This window comes from Balaenoptera ricei, chromosome 9, assembly GCF_028023285.1.
Source record: "Balaenoptera ricei isolate mBalRic1 chromosome 9, mBalRic1.hap2, whole genome shotgun sequence".
NCBI classification, from domain to species: domain Eukaryota; kingdom Metazoa; phylum Chordata; class Mammalia; order Artiodactyla; family Balaenopteridae; genus Balaenoptera; species Balaenoptera ricei.
Genome location: NC_082647.1, coordinates 98901497 through 98924105, shown reverse-complemented (window position 1 = coordinate 98924105; position 22609 = coordinate 98901497). Strand labels below are relative to the sequence as shown.

At 38.1% G+C, this 22609-nt stretch overlaps 2 protein-coding genes across 10 annotated transcripts in view; one reads left to right on the top strand and one right to left on the bottom strand.

Moving 5' to 3' along the window:
- LAMB1 (laminin subunit beta 1) overlaps positions 1 to 10824 on the top strand; it is a 76219-nt gene extending 65395 nt beyond the window's left edge. For both annotated transcript variants that reach the window (XM_059934183.1, XM_059934184.1), the window contains exons 27-34: positions 177 to 418; positions 3045 to 3248; positions 3864 to 4008; positions 5787 to 5994; positions 6182 to 6323; positions 8584 to 8760; positions 10188 to 10347; positions 10525 to 10824. In XM_059934183.1, the coding sequence (XP_059790166.1) occupies positions 177 to 418; positions 3045 to 3248; positions 3864 to 4008; positions 5787 to 5994; positions 6182 to 6323; positions 8584 to 8760; positions 10188 to 10347; positions 10525 to 10661 (1415 nt within the window). In that variant the 3' untranslated portion in view covers positions 10662 to 10824. The remainder of the gene's footprint in view (positions 1 to 176; positions 419 to 3044; positions 3249 to 3863; positions 4009 to 5786; positions 5995 to 6181; positions 6324 to 8583; positions 8761 to 10187; positions 10348 to 10524) is intronic.
- The window catches only part of DLD (dihydrolipoamide dehydrogenase), a 52853-nt gene that overhangs the window by 2947 nt on the left and 27297 nt on the right, over positions 1 to 22609 (bottom strand). The window contains exons 9-15 of one of the 8 annotated variants that reach the window (XR_009505097.1): positions 22025 to 22215; positions 21191 to 21361; positions 20682 to 20871; positions 20121 to 20258; positions 19135 to 19224; positions 18132 to 19046; positions 5698 to 6347 (exon numbers count right to left, since the gene is read on the bottom strand). Coding sequence is in view for 3 of the 8 variants with exons in the window: in XM_059934187.1 (XP_059790170.1) it covers positions 18981 to 19046; positions 19135 to 19224; positions 20121 to 20258; positions 20682 to 20871; positions 21191 to 21361; positions 22025 to 22215 (846 nt within the window). In the remaining 5 variants the exon portion in view is untranslated. Of the gene's footprint in view, positions 1 to 5697; positions 6348 to 16142; positions 19047 to 19134; positions 19225 to 20120; positions 20259 to 20681; positions 20872 to 21190; positions 21362 to 22024; positions 22216 to 22609 lie in introns of those variants that run through there. The other 7 variants (XR_009505098.1, XR_009505101.1, XM_059934188.1 and 4 more) reach the window with 7 other exon arrangements.

The window sequence follows — 22609 nt, the reverse complement described above, 5'->3', positions numbered from 1 at the left end:
GGACAAAGTGTATTCATTGATCATGAGAGGAAAGTTGTATTTCTTCATAAAGATTTTATTCCTTGAATTTTAAAACAAAACCATATGGTCAGTTTAGACGGGAAATACAGCCGTTGCTTGATGGGGAGATCGAGTACAAGGGGGTTAACTATGGGCAATTTCATTTCATGCCCTAGGCGCCGTGGACAGCATCACCAAGTATTTCCAGATGTCTCTCGAGGCAGAGGAGCGCGTGAACGCCTCCACCACAGATTCCAGGGGCGCTGTGGAGCAGTCGGCCCGCACTCGGGACAGAGTGGAAGGCTTGATGTTGGAGCAAGAGTCCCAGTTCAGGGAAAAACAGGAGGAGCAGGCACGCCTTCTGGATGAACTGGCAGGCAAACTACAAAGTCTCGACCTTTCAGCTGCTGCCGAAATGGTAAGGTTTGAGGGTTTGGCCTCAAGGCCAAACTGCCATGCTACAGGAGAAAAAACACCCTGCTTTGTCTTTAACATTGTCCACTTTGCAAATGAGTCAGCAGGAGGGAAACTCCCGGGCTCAGTCTCTGGCCCACAGTCTGGGTTATCCGTGACCGAGCCAGATTAAACACAACAGTGTGTGGGTTTCCAACCTTCCTCTCTCCTAGAGGTTTCTCTGGTACAACCAAGAATCAGGACTACTATCCCAAGGCTGCTGAATTGAGTCACTGCCTTCTTATCTAAACTGGATCCTTTTTATACTGTGGACATTTTTTACTCTGTTTTGATTTGAAGTGCAAACTCCATCTCAGTGGAGCAATTGAGAATCATTCTGGGAGACTTCTTAAAAAAATTAAAGGGCGCTAAAGAATGTTTTTTCATGGGTGGGTGGGTGTTAGTTAAAATGCTCCTTTGTCCCAGTAACTTTACCTAGTGAAGACCAGCCTAGGAAGTGGATTCATTTCCCAGAAGCTTTTAAAAAGTAACTCTGAAGCCAAATGAAATTTGAGTAGTGAGTTCAATGAAAATCAGGCAGAAAGCCAAAAAAAGCCAAACTAAGCCTGTTTCTTCCTCTTGCTCCCTTATTGTTTTTCATGGAAGAATACCTATCTGAGAGACTTTGGAGGATGTTTTTATATACTGTACCTTTATTTTATAAGGCTTCTGCTCTCTTAGCTTAGAACAGAGGGTCAGTACAAGGGGGAAGGTGGGTTCCTAGGAAGCTGTGAGTTCAGGCTTCACTACAATTTTGTCTTAGTAACAGTCCCCCGCCCTCTCGGCCTTCCCCCCGCCCGCCTTCTCCAAAATAGACGAAAACACACTGTGCTTTATAATTAATGCCTACAAGGTTATATTTTCATTATCTTAGGAAACTTGATGGCATCTAATGGAAATAAGGAGTTAGGAGATCTCCTGTCACCATTTCTTTAATAGAGAAAGAGGCCTAGATCAATGTGTAATCGCACCTGAGACAAAGCCATGACACGCGAGTGTGAAATGCCAAATCTGTCTTCCTTCCTTTCGGTATATTGGCTCCTTCCTTATAAATTCTAATTAAAAACTAGTCATCACAAACGAAATCTCTCCAAACTACAATGCAAAGCAGATAAGCATGCTAAAGGATGTTTGCTCTGCAGCAGAGGGTGTCTTGGGAGCGGGTGGCTGCAGCGGGTGCCTCTGGCCACGGGAGCGGGAGCCCTGCCCTGGGCCTGCCTTCCGTCAGGGGCGTGGCCTAGGAACTGCCTATGCCCCTTCCATCTCCCACTCTGTGTGTGTGTTAATGATCCTGTGAGAGTTCCCTTTATAGAGTCTATACCACCGCTTATCCTGTAGAAAGATTTTTGCTCCTTTGTGCTTTTCAAGTACCTTTGGTTCTTTGTCTTTGTGTATATTTAGTTACACCCATGCTGGGTTTTTTTTAAGCCTGCCAGGCTGCTGAAATAAAACAGATCTTCTAGTGTGCTGTCAGATAGTTTTTAGAAAGCATCCCTAAGGTCTTAACGCACCTCTTCTTGATTAAGGCTCATGTTCTTGTACAGCATGTGGAATAAACGTTATTTTCTGAAGCTTTTTATGTGCTGTAAACCAGACACATTATTTTGAGATATAATGGGATTATAATTACTACAAAACTATTAGGTTAAACAGTTGACTGTATTTATTCAAAAACTACTTTTCTACTTATTAAAAGGAGTACTTGTTTGGGAATATCCTGTTAACTGTTTTTCACTGTAGTATAGCTTTTGCCTCTTTTCAACATGACCATTTTCCACAAAAGGATAGCTCTGCATGTAATTTTTCTTCCTGCTCAGCCTTTTCCATCACATAGCAATCTTGTAATTTATCAATTTCCTGTGTATATTCTACAACCAAGCCCTGGTCTTTGGAAGTTTCTGGTAGATAAGAAAGGAGGAGTCTGGCAGGGCTGTTGGGAGGTTATTTGGAAAAGTTATACCCGTACCTTTGTCTTCTCTCTTCCTCTCCCATGTGGAATGTTCCCCCACTTCCCCTGCTCAAATCCCACTAGCCAACTCTCCTTCCCAAACTACAATACTCAGTGGTCTCTGCTTTGCCTGCTTTCCTTCGTACTTGCAGCATCTGACCTATTCTTGGCTGTTTTACCTAGAATGATCCTGTCCTCCTTACTCGATGGGAAATTACTAAAAGGCCCGATAATGGGCCTTTTATATCACCCTTTTCACCAAAACAGTTAACATGGTGCTAGGTCTAAAGAAGGTTCTCAATACTTTTTTTTTGGTAAACCCTACCAGTTAGGAGAAAAGGGGACGGGACACATTCTTTGACTTTCACATTGGCCGACTTCAGCTTGATGGAGCAGATAACATTTGCACCCTGCACAGAACCCATATGGCATTCCAGTTCATTAGGGTAGAAGGTATTGATGCAGGGCTGTAAATCATTGTTTCCTTGGAAATAAGCAGGTTAGCTCACCCCTGAGCTCTCTGCTCTGCTCTATCCTGAACACTGTTTTCAAGCACCCTCACTGAGGCCACCCAGGCCCAGCACAGCTGTCGGCTGCAGCGGCCTCACTCTGCACCCCGTGCTTGTTCCTTGGCTCGCTGCAGACGTGTGGAACACCTCCAGGAGCCTCCTGTTCCGAGACCGAATGTGGCGGCCCAAACTGCAGAACCGACGAAGGACAGAAGCAGTGTGGGGGGCCTGGCTGTGGCGGGCTGGTTGCTGCCGCACGCGGCGCCTGGCAGAAAGCCATGGACTTCGACCGAGATGTCCTGAGTGCCCTGGCTGAGGTGGAACGGCTCTCCAAGATGGTAATTCCACGGAGGGGCTGTTTTGTTTGCTTTCCGTTATGGACTGGAGGAGCTGAATGGGACAAATCAATTCCAAGTGCTGACTAAAACGAAAAGGCCTAAGTTTTTGTGAGGTCAGGGAAAGAGAGGAGGAGGTTTTATTCACAGATGGTTTAAGAACCTGCTTGTTTCTCACAATAATTTGAAATAACCATGTTACTAACTATGGGTCTAGGGTTATGAATACCTCCAGCTGTTATTTCAATTGAGCCTTTATTCTTCTGAAGTGACATGAAGTATTAACTTCATGTTAACTGAAGTATGTAGGTTGGTACCTGAGAAAGAGACTAAAGAACATCTTATACACCACCAAATGTTTTGGAGGAATTAAAAACAACTAGAAAAAAATGTTATATGCTAGCCCTAGCTAGGTAAGACTGTTGTATAGGAATGGGTATAGTTAATACTTTGTCTATACAAGAATATAATATGGTTGAATGGGAGATGTTTGTTTCTAAAAGCCGTGACTCCAAATACTTAAGTTTTTTGACGTCATTTTCTGGACCATTTATAATATTCTCGTCCGTTTTAGAAAGAGTGACACTGTTCCATGGGTATTTTATTCCGCATACATAGGTCTCTGAAGCAAAACTGAGGGCAGATGAGGCAAAGCAGAATGCTCAAGACGTCCTGTTGAAAACCAACGCTACCAAAGAAAAAGTGGACAGGAGCAATGAGGATCTGAGAAGTCTCATCAAGCAAATCAGGAACTTTCTGACCCGTAAGGAGCTTTTTCATTTTACTTTTAGACATTTCTTCCTGTCTTGCAATATACAACAATTTTTTAAGAGTGTTTGAGAGGCCATAATTCAAATCTGCGCTGTAGATCTTGCAGGGAATAAATACTTCCAAATTTTTAAATGTGTCTGTATGTAAATAACCTCTAATTTATGCTGATATGGACACACCTGATGTGATACCCAAGTAACAAATCAAGAAGTCAAACATACACTATGAGAACTGAATTTGGAATTCGTGTTACAGATTACATATAATGTGTGATTAGAACCTTAATTCGAAGTAGAGCTTTTTTGGCATTGTCCCCAAAGCTTTGTAATCCTATTATTTATAGTATATTATACTTATAGTTAGTTACATAGCTCTATACCTTAAGTGTTCTGTACAGAAATAGAAAATCTGTGGGATTTGTGGTCCAGCTCATAAATGTTGCAGGTCACAGTTTGAGTGTTACCAGTCAGGATAGTTTTGGCTGCAAGTTAAAGAAAACTCTCAACTGAAATGGACTTAATCAAAAAACGGATGTATATTATAACACATAGTAAGTTCAGTAGTAGAATAGCTCCATCGTTCTAGGATCCATGCACTTCTCATCTTTCTTTACTGTCATTTTAAGCATATCAGCTTTGCTCTCAGGCTAGCTCCTCCCAGTTACAAGGTGGCTGCCAAAGTTCCAAACTTCACATAAAGACACAATAATAGCTAACGGAAGAAGAGACCACCTATTCCTTTGTTGTATCATTTTTAAAGGGAGGAAATCTTTCCCAGAAGCCTTTGAGAAGTCATTTCCATAAAGCTCATTGGCCAGAAATGAGTCCCATCCCCATGTATAGATGTCCCTGACAAATGGAAAGGGATTACTGTAATTGGCAGGCTAATCAGTATTTAACTCTGTGAGTTGATAAGCTCACCTTACCTTAGAGGTTGGTACCTGAGTGAAATCAGTATGCTGTTAGCAAGGAAAAAGGGAGAATGGCTAATTAAGCCGCCAACAGTATTTGCTAAGGATATCTTATGGAATATTCTGTGGAAACCATCATTCAATCATACATTATCCTGTGCTTAAACCCTTAGGGCTCCATTTTTATGTTCTTGCACAGTTTAAAAGAAAAAAAAAAAGCCTAAATATCAATGACATATTTATAGTTTAAACTCTGGTATTTTTTTGACCTCTTTTCACATTTGACATTTGAAACTCCATGGCTTCTTTGATAAGGCAACTATCCTGATTCTCTTGTTTCTGACTGGATTTTCTCCCTTTCTGTAGTTTCCTGAATCCAGATAATTTATTAGGAATTTCAACACTCACATCTGCATTTACAGTAGTTTCCTACCTAATCTTTCAACCTCAACTGAAAGTTTTCATTGCCTTTTAGAATCAAGACCCAGCTTTTTTAACCTGGCCTGTATCGTTTTCTATAATCTGAACCATTCGCTTCACTCAACTTCCACATAACTTGCTCTGCCCATCCTGCCTCTCCAGCCAGAGATGTTCTTTCTTCTGTCAAATCCTGTTATCCTTCAAAACCTGATCCATTCCTCACCCTCCACAGTTTTACCCGACGACCCCAGCCTACAACCAACTCCAGTAGTACGCACTGTCTGCAGTACTGTTCCTGTGTGTAGGTCTTATCTCCCCAGCTTAGATTAAAAACTCTTAAATGGGAAGTACCTTTGTCTTGGTGTAACCCCACCATGCTGATCACATAGTAGATGACCAATAAGTGGTTGAATGAGTTGAACCATCTTCGCTTTTAACAGAGGATAGTGCTGACCTGGACAGCATTGAAGCAGTTGCTAACGAAGTACTGAAAATGGAAATGCCCAGCACCCCACGGCAGTTACAGAACTTGACAGAAGATATTCGTGAACGAGTTGAAAGCCTTTCTCAAGTAGAGGTCATTCTACAGCAGAGTGCTGCCGACATTGCCAGAGCTGAGATGCTGTTAGAAGAAGCTCAAAGAGCCAGGTATCTGAAGACAGTATTATGGCATTTAGGGGGGACTTTGTGTATCTAGCATTGAGTAAAGTATTTCTCCATGTGAGTCTCTCGGGGTCATTTCAGGAAGGCTTTTCTTTAAAAGAAATGCTCTCTTCTGAGAGGAAGTACTTTTTTCATGTTCACATATAATATACTGTCTCATTCTTTTACTCAGCAAAAGTGCAACAGATGTTAAAGTCACTGCAGACATGGTAAAGGAAGCTCTGGAAGAAGCAGAAAAGGCCCAGATTGCAGCAGAGAAGGCAATTAAACAAGCAGATGAAGACATCCAAGGAACCCAGAACCTGCTAACTTCGGTAAGAGACTGCAATCATTATTACCTGTGGGAGAAAACACACGCGCATATACTCTTATCAGAAAAGAAGCGCATTTGACAGTTATCTATGAAAAATCTTACAATTGAACATTAAAGGAGTCCTTTCAGTAAATCTAAACTACTCCCATAGCACAAGGTGCTAAAAGTGTCATTTTCAAGGAAGAAAAAGGACTCTAAAGACAAACATTAAACCCCCTTTCATTTTCATCCCCACAGAAAGCCTAAGAAAGATAAAAAGTGTTTCCTGTTCCTTCAAGGACTCACACAGATTCTATTTAGTATGAAGCACACTCTTACTTAATATCCAGTTTTAGAACATCTCTGGCTGGAGACAGAGGACGAACAGAGCAAGGTTTTGCAGCCCAAAAGCAACTACATGTAAGACCGGTGCCTCAAGCTTTATGAGATAGATGGTCATTAACAAAAACTTTGTGATCATTCACAAAACGTCTGCTTCTAACACCCAGTTTTAGAGGAACGTAATAGAGCTCTTACAGCTAAATGATCTCTTTTGTTCAGAATGCATGGGAAATCTATAAGCAAAATACCCTAGAGCCTACCAAATATTAAAGATACTAAGAACTTTTCACATGGATTTAGTGCATTATTCTAAAAACTTCTCTCTTAAAAGTAATGCACACTAATTCTGTTTTTCACTTTTCAGAAATCAGTTCTAGAGGCAAATTATTCCTTCCAATCTTAGGAAAGTTCATTTGTTATGAAACTGGGTAAAGAAAACTGATGACTCATTTAACCCCTCCTTCTGTTCTCAGCATACACTTTGAAGTTAGATGCTCTTATTACTTGCTGCTATCCCCCTTCTCAAGCCAATGACCCCTAATGTTTAAAACCTTGGGAAATGCCTTTTCAGCCTGCTTTCCCTACCAGTAGTTGATAAAAGCCCATCTTCCCCTATTCCATTACTCTCAGTAGAATGAAGCCGGACAGTTCCCAAGCCACTTTCTTACATTATGAGCAATTTAAGGCCCTTTCTTCAGGCTACTTGTTCAAGTTTAGAAAAATTATGTTTTCCCACCAGACTACGTTCTAACCCTTTCAAATGACTGTTTTTTCTGTCTCTAGGGTTTTCAAATTTGTCAGTGTGTTGTTAACATGTTAATGAACTTTAAGTGACTTTAAAAAAATGACTGTTTTGAAAAGCAAAATGGAAACTATTAATCAAATTGTAGGTGTGATATCTGGCTTGTTGTTGGAACTTAATAATGGTGGGCAGAAATGTTTCAGGTTAATGGTAAGAAAAAACAGAGCCTTTACCTAAACCACACTAATGAAAGCTTGTCACAAACTATTTGCCTACTTAAAACTATAAGGGTTATCTTGTAAGAATAGTCCCTAAGAATTGTTTTCTAAGTTATCTAATGGGTGAACTCAGATCAAGAATCATTTGGTTTGAAATAGTTACAAATTCTAGCATATGCATATACTGACCCATTAGTTACATTGTTATTCAGAGTAATTCTGTGGAATAGACCCATCCTTGAAGATCATTTTTCAGAAAAATTAGGTGCTCAGTGAAACTGGTTCTTCTGTTATGGGTCAGGCTTACTTTGGCTAGCTTTAAAAACAACGGTTACTGATCAAAGTACTGATACTTTGAAATGAGAGCAAACGTGGACCCTCACTAGTTGCCCAGGTAAGATACTTTTTCCCTAAATAATTTTGAGCACTTACAGCTTCCAGTTGTAACATTCCCAGACCTATGCCATCTCACAATCCTATAGTAACTTTTCAGTTTTAACATTCCTGATTTCCATGTCGTTTCTGAAGTACTGTAACCTCTGCTACTAGAGTTTAACATTTACAGTTGATAGAAAAAAACTAAAATTGACTGGAAGTTATAATTTTTCCACCCATAATACTTCAGAAAGTTGTGTGGCTATCCCTCTACTCACATCTGCTGCTTTGTGAACACTGTTTAGCCAAACTCTGCAGGTGTTCTTAAAGTGCTTTCTCAATACATCAAGCTGTCTGGAGGTGGTTCAGTAAGGAAAAATTTTAGAAAAATTTCAGCCTAGACCAGCAGAAGTACTGAAAGAATGAAGTTAATATATGAGATGTAGCAGAGACTATTTTAAACTTGGGCACTTTATATAAGCTTTCTTGAAATTTCTTTTGTTCTAGAGCAATGTCATAGCTTTTTAAATCTTCCTCTACACTGTAGTCATAGCACTTGCTACCACTTCTTGAATTAATGACTTGCTGAATGATGATGCTTTTAGATCGAGTCTGAAACAGCAGCTTCTGAGGAAACCTTGTTCAATGCCTCCCAGCGCCTCAGCGAGCTAGAGAGAAATGTGGAAGAACTTAAGCGGAAAGCTGCCCAGAACTCTGGAGAGGCAGAATATATTGAAAAAGTAGTATATACTGTGAAACAAAGTGCAGAAGATGTTAAGAAGGTAAGTAAGTCTTTGTAACTTCACAGCTATGTGGATAAAGGAGCAACTGGTCTCCTCCATGCCTTCCTTGGAATAAGGGACATGGACCTCAACATGGTTATTCATCAGAAACATCCCAAGTGACCTGTTTTGAAATAGCAGTCTTCAGAGACACAGATGGAAAAGAACAGGAGTGGATATAAAAGTATCCATACACGTGATGTAGGCCCTCAAATCCAAACTTGGATAAGGGTTTAGAAAAATGAAATTAACTTAGGCCTGAAGGCTTAAAACAAGCATTATTGAGCTTGTATTTCAATTAGGAAGACCTTTATGGCAAACAGTAAATTACCTGGCCATTTGAGAAATCTTTCAAAGCAGGCTAGAAAATGCTTAAAGAATTCGTAACAGACAACAGCTAGTAGGGAACCCTTATCTCACCTCTTCTGTGCTCATCTGGAATTAACCACCTCTTGCTTCTCACTGGAGGGTACTATGTTTTGTAGAGAAAAGTCTCAAGCCCAAATTTCTCACTACAAGCCAAGTAATCCTTGAGACACATTTAATTTCTGAATTTCTGTGAGCAAATATGTAAAGAAACCTTTTTAAACTTTTCAGAGGAGTGTTGAAACTTTTAAACGAATAGTAGGGTGCTATAAACTGACATGAAGTCAAGATTTTTCCTAGAAGCGACTGTAGCTTTTAGGCATTACATACAGGTGACTTCCCTACACCTATGGTTTGGGGAAGAGAACAATAAGTAAAGTTTACTGCCACATGTGTCTTTTTTCATTGTGGTCTAGTTTCCTACAGGTCTGAGAGCATAAATCTCCCAAGTAGTCTTCTTACAGAATATTTTGCATCAATATTAAATTTCATTAGAAATAAGAAAACCCCTTGACATGAAATTCCTATATCAACAGAATTACAACCATTTTTCCAAACCCACATTAACCCCACTTGTGCTACAATCTTGCCCTTCCTTCCTTTTGTTAAATCTGCCTTTTCCCTCTGATTTCCTGATAGCAAGTCTCTATCAACCCTAAATTCAGTCACAATCAAGATGGTCTTACCATTTTTTCAAAATTGGCTTTTTTTGATCTCTAAATATTTGGATCTCGGCAAACCTACCTCTGAGAAACCCTAATTCTCAAACTCTCCCTCCATGCATCCTCCTACATCTCCATAGAAAAGTACTAATCCCCAAAGACCTACCCACAACTCCAACATGTCTTTAAGGGTCTTTCATTTTAAAAAATCATGTCAATGTTGTATCTGATTCCACTGTTTCAAGTTGGGTAGCCTGAAGCCTGAGTACCCTTGGTAGTGGCCTTTAATTCAGAATGCTTGCCATGCAAGTTAATGTCATCCAAACTTGCCACGGTTTACCAGTCTTAAATGTAACTACTGACACTATTACCTCTTTGTGCCAAAATGTGGAACTGCAGACTCTGGATGGTGAACTTGATGAAAAGTACAAGAAAGTAGAAAATATAATTGCCCAAAAAACTGAAGAGTCAGCTGATGCCAGAAGGAAAGCTGAACTGCTACAGAACGAAGCAAAAACACTTCTGGCTCAAGCAAACAGCAAGCTGCAACTCCTGAAAGGTAGATTTTTTTTTTCTTTCACTTAAGACTTATAATTTTTTAGTTTATTTAAATGGTAAACATCTATTCACTCTGTCTCAAGCACTTAAATAGAGCCTTATAGGCAAAAGAGGATCAGTATTTGATTTTGAGATCATCATAGTAGTGTAACTGCTCAGACCTTTTTATCTCCCACAGATTTAGAAAGAAAATATGAGGACAATCAAAAATATCTAGAAGATAAAGCTCAAGAATTAGTAAGACTGGAAGGAGAAGTCCGTTCACTCCTAAAGGATATAAGCCAGAAAGTTGCTGTTTATAGCACCTGCTTGTAACAGAGGAGGAGGAAAAGATGCTAACATGTGACCAAAGCAAAATCACTACATTTTAAAAACTGACTTAATGATCTTCAAAATAAAACTCATAACCTATTTAATGTTCTTAATCGCCACATTTTGTATGGAGTTAAATAAAGTACAGTGCTTTTATATAAATATATATTCAGAATAATTCTTAAACTCATTGTTACTTTTCCTGATTTAGCATTCATGAATCCCTTTAACAAAGAATGTTATTTTCACTGTAAAGATGGATTTAAAAGCAAACTGATTGCCTTCACAGAGATGCTGATTTCTCATATGTCTATAAACAAGTATTAGTCATCTGGGTCAATATCCTCTACAAATCCACCCCTAAAATCACCTCCCAGTTGGATTCCCAGGTGGAGATTAAAGAGGAAGGAAGTAGCCTGAGCTACCTTCACCATTTCCCTGGCTGCTCAGTTGTTCCAATCTCCAAAACTCCTGTAAGTATTCCTTGCTCTAGGCAAGAGAACAACAAAAGCAACTTTTAGGGCAGTGTGACTTTAAAGTATTGCCACCTAACAATAGAACAATTAGACTTAATTGATATCTTCAGGACATTACATCCACCAAAAAAGCAAAATACACCTTCAAGTGCACATGGAACATTCTCTATGATTGACCATGTACTAGGGCACAAAACAAGCCTCAACAAATTTAAGAGTACAGAAATTATTTCAAGCATGTTTTCTGACCACAATGGCATGAAACTAGAAATCAACCACAGAAAAAAAAGTTACAGGGAGACTAAGCACCTTGCTACTGACAAACCAATGGGTCAACAATGAAATCAAAGAAGAAATAAAAAAATACCTCATGGCAAATGACAATGAGAAAACCACCATACAAAATCTATGGGATGCACCAAAGGCAGTTCTTACAGGGAAGTTCATAGCAACCCAGGCCTTTCTATCTAAGAAACAAAAATATCTCAAACAACCTAACCCACCACCTAAAACAATTAGAAAAAGAAGAAGAGTCAAAACCTAAAGTCAGCAGAAGGAAGGAGATAATAAAGATCAGGGAGGAAATAAATAGAGATTAAAAGAAAAAAGATCAATAAAACCAAGAGCAGGTTCTTGGAAAGGGTAAACAAAATTGACAAACCTCTGGCCAGGCTCACCAAGAAGAAAAGAGAAGACACAAGAAACAATAAGAAATGAAAGAGGAGAAATCACAACTGATACCACAGAAATACAAAAAACCACAATACTATGAACAATTATATGCCAACAAATTTGACAACCTAGAGAAATGGACAACTTTCTAGAAACATAGCCCACCAAAACTGAATCAAGAAGGAATAAAGGACAAAACCATACTTCAAAAAGATATATGCACCCCAATGTTCACTGCAGCAGTATTTACAATGGCCAGGGCATGGAAGCAACCTAAATGTCCATTGACAGAGGAATGGATAAAGAAGATGTGGTGCATATATACAATGGAATATTACTCAGCCATAAAAAAGAATGAAATAATGATATTTGCAGCAACATGGATGGGCCTAGAGATTGTCATACTGAGGGAAGTAAGTCAGAGAAAAATATATCACTTATATGGGGAATCTAAAAAAAATGGTACAAATGAACTTATCTACAAAACAGAGTCACAGATATAAAAAACAAACTTATGGTTACTAGAGGGGGATGGGGGGGAGGATAAATTGGGAGGTTGGGATTGACATATACACATTACTATATATAAAATAGATAACTAATAAGGATCTACTGTATAGCACAGGAAACTCTACCTAATACTCTGTAATGACCTATATGGGAAAAGAATCTAAAATAGAGTGGATATATGTATATGTATAACTGATTCACTTTGCTGTACAGCAGAAACTAACACAACACTGTAAATGAACTATACTCCAGTAAAAAAGAAATAGATAACTTGAACAGACCAATCACTAGAAACGAAGTAGAATCTGTAATTTAAAAAAAACCTCCCTACAAACAAAAGTCCAGGAGCAGGTGGCTTCACTGGGAAATTCTACCAAACATACAAAGAAGAACCTACACTGATCCTTCTCAAACACTTCCAAAAAGACTGAAGAGGAAGGAACACTCTTAAAGACTTTCTATGAAGCCACCATCACCCTGATACCAAAACCAAAGAAACTACCAAAAAATAAAATTACAGGCCAGTATCTTTGATTATGACATAAAAATCCTCAACAGAATATTAGCAAACCAAATCCAACAACACATAAAAAGGTCACACACCACAACTAAGTTGGATTCATCACAGGGTCACAAGGATGGTTCAACATATGCAAATTAATCACTGTGATACACCACATCAACAAAAGAAAAGTCAAAAACCACATGATCATTCAATAGGTTCAGAAAAAACACTTGATAAAATTCAACATCCATTCATGATTAAAAAACCCTTACAAAACTGGGCATAGAGGGAACATATCTCAACATAATAAAAGCTATTTATGACAAACCCACAGCCAATATAATACTCAACCATGAAAAGCTGAAAGGTTTCCGACTGAAATCTGGAACAAGACAAGGATGCCCACTCTCACCAATTTTCTTCAACATAGTATTGAAATCCTAGCCACATCAATCAGACAAGAAATAAAAGGTATCCAAATTGGTAGGGAAGAGGTAAAATTGTTTTATATGCAGATGATATTATGATACTGTATTTATTGGGTTGGCCAAAACGTTTGTTCAGGTTTTCTGTAAGATCTTACAGAAAAGCCCAAACGAACTTTCTGGCCAACCCAATAGAAAACCCTAAAGACTCCACACAAAAACTACTAGAACTGATAAACAATTCAGTAAAGTAGGCGGATACAAGATTAACATATAGAAACCAGTTGTATTTCTTTACACTAACAATGAAATATCAGAAAAGGAATGTAAACAAACTATCCCTTTTAAAATCACATCCAAAAAAAAAAAAAAAACCACCTAGGAATAAACTTCACCAAGGAAGTGAAAGACATATGCTGAGAACTACAAAACATTAATAAAGGAAATTAAAGATGATTCAAAGAAATGGAAAGATATCCCATGCTCTTGGACTGTAAGAATCAATGTTGTTAAAATGGCAATACTACCCAGAGCAATCTACAGATTTAATGTGATCCTAGAACAAATAATCCTAAAATTTATGTGGAACCATAAAAGACCCAGAATTGCCAAAGCAATCCTGAAGAAAAAAGCTGGAGGCAAAACCCTCCCAGACTTCAGACAATACTACAAAGCTACAGTAATCAAAACAGTGTTATGTTGGCACAAAAACAGATGGATCAATGGAACAGAATAAAGAGCCCAGAAAAAAACCCACACAACCTATTAATCTTTGACAAAGGAGACAAAAATATAAAATGGGAAAAAGACAGTCTCTTCAGCAAGTGGTGCTGGGAAAGTTGGACAGCTGCATATAAATCAATGAAGTTAGAACACGCCCTCACACTATGCACAAAAACTCAAAATAGCTTAAGGACTTAAACATAAGTTGTGACACCATAAAACTCCTAGAAGAGATCAGAGGCAAAACATTCTCTGACATAAATCGTACCAATGTTTTCTTAGGTCAGTCTCCCAAGCCAATAGAAATAAAAACAAAACTAAACAAATGGACCTAAATCAAACTTACCAGCTTTTGCACAGCAAAGGAAACCATAAACAAAACGAAAAGACAAGCTACAGAACAGGAGAAAATACTTGCAAACCATGTGACTGACAAGGGCTTAATTTCCAAAATATACAAACAGCTCATACAACTCAACGACAAAAAACAACCCAATCGAAAAATGGGAAGACCTAAACAGACATTTCTCCAAAGAAGACATAGAGATAGCCAATAGGCACATGAAAAGATGCTCAACATCACTAATTATTAGAGAAATGCAAGTCAAAAGCACAATGAGGTACCACCTCACACCAGTCAGAATGGCCATCATTAAAAAGTCTATAAATGGGCTTCCCTGGTGGCGCAGTGGTTGAGAATCTGCCTGCTAATGCAGGGGAAATGGGTTCGAGCCCTGGTCTGGGAAGATCCCACATGCTGCAGAGCAACTGGGCCCGTGTGCCACAACTACTGAGCCTGCACTTCTGGAGCTTGTGCTCCACAACAAGAGAGGCCACGACAGTGAGAGGCCCACACACCGCGATGAAGAGTGGCCCCCGGACTTTCCTGGTGGCACAATGGTTAAGAATCTGCCTGCCAATGCAGGGGACACGGGTTTGAGCTCTGGTCCAGGAAGATCCCACAAACTGCGGAGCAACTAAGCCCGTGCACCACAACTACTGAGCCTGCGCTCTAGAGCCCAAGAGCCACAACTACTCAGCCCACATGCCACAACTACTGAAGCCCATGCTCCTAGAGTCTGCACTCCACAACGAGGGAAGCCACCACAATGAGAAGCACGTGCACCACGACGAAGAGTAGCCCCTGCTCGCCACAACTAGAGAATGCCAGCGCGCAGCAATGAAGACCCAACGCAGCCAAAAATAAATAAATAAATTTATTTAAAAAATAAATCAATAAATTTATTTTAAAAAAAAGAGTCTATAAATAACAAATGCTGGATAGACTGTGGAGAAAGCGGAACCCTCTTACACTGTTGGTGGGAGTGTAAATTGGTGCAGCCACTATGGAAAACAGTATGGAGGTTCCTCAAAAAACTAAAAATAGAGTTGCTATATGGTCCAGCAATCCCACTCCTGGGTATACACCCAGACAAAACTATAATTTGAAAAGATACATGCACCCCAATGTTCACAGCAGCACTATTCATAATAGCCAAGACATGGAAGCAACCTAAACATCCGTTGACAGATGAATGGATAAAGATGTGGTACATATGTACAATGGAATACTACTCAGCCATAAATAATAATGAAATAATGCCATTTGCAGCAACATGGATGGACCTAGAGATTATCATACTAACTGAAATAAATCAGAAAGAGAAAGTACCATATGATATCACTTATATGTGGAATCTAAAATATGACACAAATGAACCTATCACCGAAACAAAAACAGACTCACAGATAAAGAGAACAGACTTGTAGTTGCCTTTACAACTACAAGGGGGAGGGGGCGTATGGGAGAGAAGGAATGGGAGTTTGGGGTTAGCAGAGGCAAACTATTACATACAGGATGGATTAACAACAAGGTCATACTGTATAGCACAGGGAACTATATATTCAATATTGTGACAAACCACAATGGAAAAGAATATGAAAAAGAATAAATATATGTAGAACTCAGTCACTTCGCTGTACAGAAGAAATTAACAACACTGTATATCAACTATATTCCAATAAAATTTAAAAAAAAAATACGAGTATTGCCACCTAAAACAGGGCTAGGGCTGCTGAGGGGAACGTTTAAATTAAGTTGAGCCAAAGTTTGGGGATATTACTGCTTGTGCACAGTGAGCAGTGCTACTCAAAGTACAGAAGGATGCTATAATTTCTCAGGTTTTACATTGAATTTTATTTGATTTCACAATCAGATAACAGTTATTCCACAGGATAAAGAAAATAGCTGGAATACAATTGCCAAGCCTTTGTCGACTTTATAGCTGAGTTAGCTGGAAACAGGCCAGGCCTTAAGTGGTTTTTTCACACATTCTTCTTAGAGAAAAGGCTACTCTGCACCACGTAACAACAACCCACACATCCAACACAGCTGCATTTGAAGCTGGGCCTGAACAAAAGTTACATTAATGGCTGTAATCTCAATAATAAGGCAACTTCCCTCTGGTTCCACACAGTTGTCACTTTTATTTAGATAGGAATTCTAATAACTAGCAAAGTGGTTGTACCTCCTCATCTACCAGGGCAACTAAGTCTTTTTTTTCCCCCTTGATTATAAGTATTTTACTTAAAATTAAGCAGAGGTAGAAACCTTCACTACCCCTCATTGCTTTTCAGCAACTAAAAGTCGCACTTTGAAATTACTCATTTTAATCAGCTCAATGAATTGGACAACTAACAGCCCCACCCTTCACAAACCAAGAGAATACTTAGAACTTAATAAATAACAATAAGCGAACATTAAAAATTTCTCTTATACCTAGGACTTCATTCCCAACCAGGTATATTTCCATTCTCACAGTGAATGGGAATCCTTAAAGTTGCATGTAACTATTATTTTGTGTCTCTCTATAGCTAGGACTTTGTATTAAATTAAATTTCACTATTCCCTCATCAGAATCTTTCTACCTAGAGTAGAGGACATGTTTGAGGTTTATATAAATTAGCACTTCACATAATATTGGGATTTCAGATTTTAAAAAGATGCAGAGTTCATTACCAATAATGGCCAATAGCACATATCAGACCACCACTCCTACAGATAACAACTGAAAACTCTGAATAAAATATATTTTTAAAAAGTAAAGGTACTGGACAACAACCAGAAGTAGACAGAAGAGGGGGTGCGCGCTGCACTCAAATAACAGCCTCGCGTGAGATTTCTATTTTTAATAGCTTTTCACTGAGGGGAGGTCCCAAGTGGCAACTTGGAGAGAAGCCAAGTTTTACTGGTTAAGGAATCGGAGGACAGAGTTTGGGGTAACCAACAGCAACTGAAATATGAGGGGAGGAACCCCAGAAAAGAGGTATAAATTCTGCATATCCCGTGTCCAATCTCTGGGTGACCTGTGAACTTTACGTGCATGGCACAAACTTCAGGTAGCCCAGGTAAAGCTAAAACAACTGCGTAGAGATTTCAGCTGTCCACCCGCCCTCCCCCTACACACACACACACACACGCACGCACAAAGACAACAAGAGTTTGGAGTTTAACCAAGTTAACTGCCCACTAAAAAATTCAATATTTTTCAGAGGTATGTAACAGAATCCAGTCTTTACAATGTATCCATTTATAATGACCATAATACAAATCAAGAGCACTGGACATGTGAAGTAAAAGGAAAATGTGACCTATATATAAATCAATAAAAACCTGAAGCCTACTAAACATTTTCCTTTTATCTATGGATCAACTGATGATTTCTTATTCCATACAGCTTTCTGCTCATAAATTACATTCTCCAAACTTTCCTTAAGATGATATATAACCTTTATATTGCAATCAAGTGAATATCTGGTTTGCATATTTCAGTTCCTTAAGATAATTTACTTTCTTTAAAAATTTATGCTATATCAAATATGATGAATGAATCTGAAATGATTCTTAAATTTAGTTATAATAAAGTCTACTTAGTATTCAACACTTTATTTAAGTGTTTTAAGAAACAGCCATTTTAAATATTTATCAATAAATATAATTTTATAGCACTCTTCAAAGAAATAGTCGATTTTACCCAGCCAGGATACACTGGCAATCCACTTAAGAAAAGACAACAGATTAAAGATTCCCTTATGTTGTTTCTCCAAAAATAAATGTTAAACATTTAGTAGGTATCACTGAAACAGATGAAAGGATAATGACCTTTTAAATACCTTAATATTGTCCTACAGTGTGGGAAAAAAAGATTTATCCAGGCCTATAAAAGCAATAATAAAGAGTAATAAATAAGAATGTATGGTAGAGGTAGTCATAAAAAATCTAGGACCATCTTGACATCCACTCAGAATAACCAGTAAATGAATATTTAAGACATGTTTATTTCCATATCTTAATTTCCCACTGTAATACATTGCTTCTCCACTTAATATATGAATTTCGTATATATACTGCCTTACTTTGGTCAACTATATAACTATACTTCAGACTGTAGACCTCACTAGAACCTTAAAAATCTAAACACAAATTCTACCTCTAACTGCCAAGACTTTGGGGATTAAAATAACTGATAGACCATCATTTTTTATTTACATCAGTTCAGTTTATACATGTTTAACTTATTCTAACGACTGTTTCCAATGTGAAAACCAAGTTTAAAATAACTTGATCACCTTGTTTCAAACACAGCTGTTCACATAGCATAGTCCAGCTCCATCCATGTAAGTAAATCCTGTATCAGAGATAAAAGCTACTTAGCATAAATTCAGTGAAGTTGAGCCTTTCATAAACAGCATGAAAATATGGGTTGAAGAAAATTTTCCAGGATGCTACTATAAGTAGCTTTTTTTCTGCAGTATTAATGCAGTGAAATAAAATATTAAATTTATTTAAAATATAGATGAGATTATTCCATTCTGTCCAAACCTATTAAATACCTTCCAAAAGTTTCGTAATTCAGTCCTAGAAATTCTTGGAGCTGTGAGCATTTCCTGTTCAGAAATGTTACCTCTATAAAAGCTCCCAGGAAATTTCAGAAAAATATAATCTTCTAATTTAAAAGTTGATCGATTTGCCAAATGATGCAGCCAGGTTTGCTTCTCTAAAAGCTTCTGATAAGGTCTGCAAAGGGAAGAAATTTAGAATTAAAAACCAAGTATTTGTGAATCAGAAGAAACTTGAGATAGCCATTAATTGCATATGTTGTTACCGGATGTGCATGACAGACTCTAGCTATATCTTCACAGGATGCTCCATATTCCAGTGCAAGAGCAGCTTCATTTATCATTTCACCAGCACCCTTTAAAATAATAAACCAAGAAGTAATTTTGTTTCTATGGCAAAAACAACTACCTTCTAATACGAGAGATTAGAACAGTTAATTGCCTCCAGTCAGAAAAACCTTAACAGAAAAAAGCAGTTCAGAAGTTAAGAGCCTGGGCTCTGAAGCGAGATGGCCTGGATTCAACTCCTACCACGTACTGCCCTAACCACTCACTGACTCTGTGCTTCGGCCCATTTATTCACCTCAAAAATGGGAACACCACCACCTACCTCACAGGGTCATGGAAACTAAAGTTAATGCATGCATCTAGGAAAAACTGTTACAGAGTAAGCACTCAAATGTTCTAGTATCATTACTGATGCACCAGATACCTAGGGGAGGGCATACCTCATGTGCAGTGGCAGGAAAGGCTTTTCTTAGAAGGTAACATCTGAGCTAAGACCTGAATAATAAGCCAGTCATGCAAAGATGTGAAGGCAGAGGATTCTAGAACAAAGGCTTTAAAATGGGAACAAGCTCAGCCTATTAAGAAATTGAGAGAAGGCCCATGAGACAGGGAATTAATGAGCAAAGGGGATGAGTGGAAAGAGATGAGGTCAGAAAAGTAACCAGGGCCAAATTCAGTGGGGCCTTTTATATAAGTCTGTAGCAGAAAGGACCACTAGAGTTTTAAGCAGGCAAATGGCCTGGTGTACGTTTTAAAGGGATAAATCTTAGTTGCAGCATGGAATGCAGATGATACGATGGGCAAGAATGTCAGTGCTAGAAACGATACATGAAGAAGCCATATTCAAACTTTTGCTAGTAAATAATTAACCGCAGAATGTAAACACCAGGTAGTTTTAAATTAATCTACTAAATAACATTGCTTTCCAGAAATCCTAGTGGGATTTCTGGTTTAAAGTACTCACTGGTCCTAGAATATGTGCTCCCAATACTCTGTCTGTTGATTTCTGCCCAAGTATCTTCACCATGCCATCTGTGTCAGCATTTGTCTTAGCTCTGCTGTTAGCAGCAAATGGGAATTTCCCAACTTTGTACTCAATACCCTGTGAGAAGCAGAAAATGAGAACGTACATAAACTATCAAAAAATTCATTCCCATTTGGTGAAAGCGTCTACCATTTGTTCAGAAAATAAATCCCAAGAAGGCAATTCTTCACAAAGCATATAGAAGGAAAGACCAAAAGGCTTGTTACTGAAATATATTTTGGGTACAAACACAAGCAAATGCAAATGTCAGCCCACGTGGATATATTTCAAAGCCAAATATAAGAGCTCTGGAATTACTAGTTTTTGAATACAGGCAACCAAATGATCTCCTTTAAGATACAAAGTAAAAAATTATACAAACTTACCTGTAATGTTCTACATAGTTATTAAAATGCATTAATGCAATAATGAAAGGATTCTCAACCACTGGTGTTAACTCAAATCACACATTAGAGGAAAACTACTCTCATTCAGAATTACCTCTTCTTTCAACTGCTCTTCTGATCTGCCAACCCAAGCAACTTCAGGGTGTGTGTAAATCACCGACGGTACACAATTGTAGTCAATGTGCACAGCGCCACCAGCCATCCCTTCAACACAGATAATGCCTTCATCCTCTGCTTTGTGAGCCAGCATTGGACCAGCAACCACATCGCCGATTGCATAGATACTGCCACGGAGATCAAAAGAAACAGTCAACTTCTGAAATCACAGACACTCATCTACAGTTATACCAGGGTAACAAAATACACGTTTCTAGTTATAAAGTCACCAAAAAATAAATCAAATACAGCTCTTCAAATATCGGTTGAGTTCAGATTCTAATCTCTGGGTAGTGAAAAAATTCAATTAATTACTTTTGCTTTTACATGTTATAAGTTTACTGTTCTTCCCCACAGCCAATGTACTTTTTAAGCATGACAAAAGCCTTATTTTCAAAATAGTGTTTGCTTAAAATTATTGAAAATGCAGGTAAGTATCCAACTTACTTTGGAATTTTAGTTTGGAATCTGGTATTTACTGGAATTCTACCTCTAGGATCCAGCTCAATTCCAAGCTCCTCTAGTCCCAAATTCTTAGTAAAGGGTCGTCGGCCAATGCAAACCAGGAGTACATCACAAGTGATAACTTCAGCTTTACCACCAGAAGCAGCTTCAATACTAGATAATGAACAGTGTATAACTGTTAAACACACATCTATATGAACAGCTGACAGACTTGGAAATTTAAGACTAGACATTTCTCAAGTATCGATGACACTTCTAACAGTGTAAGTTTATTTTATTATAAATATAAACGTAAGGGTCAGGCAAAGAAAAATGTACATATCCTCTAGAGGTCTATCATTAGAACCTCACAACAACAGGCTGTATAACACAGTTTAAGAACATTAAGTCTTAGAGACCGACAGATCCAAGTTCAAGTAGTGCTTCTGCCCCCACCAGCTATGTGACCTTAGGCAAGTTATTTCAGTGTTAAACAAACAGAATGCCAAGCACAGTAAGCAACTGAATCAATAATATTACTGATTTCCCCATGTATCTGTCTAAAAATACTGAATTAATTTTACTGAATGTTGAGAGTTTAAATTTTTCTGAATGTATACTATGAAAAAGTACATTACAAATGAGAACACTGGCTTAATTTTTCTATCATCAATGCAATCGTGAATTTCAATGGACTGACTTGATAAGCAATACTGAGTTATACTACACAGTAAAATGGTATTAAGTTATAAAAGAATCTGATTCTAAAAACTGAATGTTTTTCTTAAAGAAACGCACAGAAGGGTATCATAACAAAAACAAACGTAGCATACTTACGAAACATCAATTTTTCCATCTGACTTCTTAGTAGCACCAGTAACTTTAGTATTCAATTTAAATTTAAATCCTTGTTTTTGAAGGATGCGTTGAAAGTTTTTAGATATCTCCATATCAATTCCAATTCCACCAACATGACCCAAAAACTCAACTGCTGTCACGTCTGCACCAAGTCTTTGCCAAACTGAGCCCTGCAAATAATAAAAAAACAATAATCATAAAAATAAAGGCTTCTATAGCAAATATTTTAAAAAATCATCTTAAACAGTTTATTGTAAGGTATTTTCTTGTGTTAATATGTTCCTATTAGAAACCCTGAGGTTTAAAATTAACACTGTGACAAACATATATAACTTAATATTCACTAACTCAACATGTACACTGAGCACGTACTATATGCTAGGCACCATTTTAGGTGATAGACATACGTCAGTAAACAAAACACTGCCCTCAGGGACCTTAAATTCTGACAGGGAAGACAAGTAAGTAAAATTCATGCAGAGGATAGTAAAAGAGCTATGAGAAAAATAAAGCAGGAAGTAGAACCAGGACTACTGAAAGGAGAGGGACTGTAATTTTAAACAG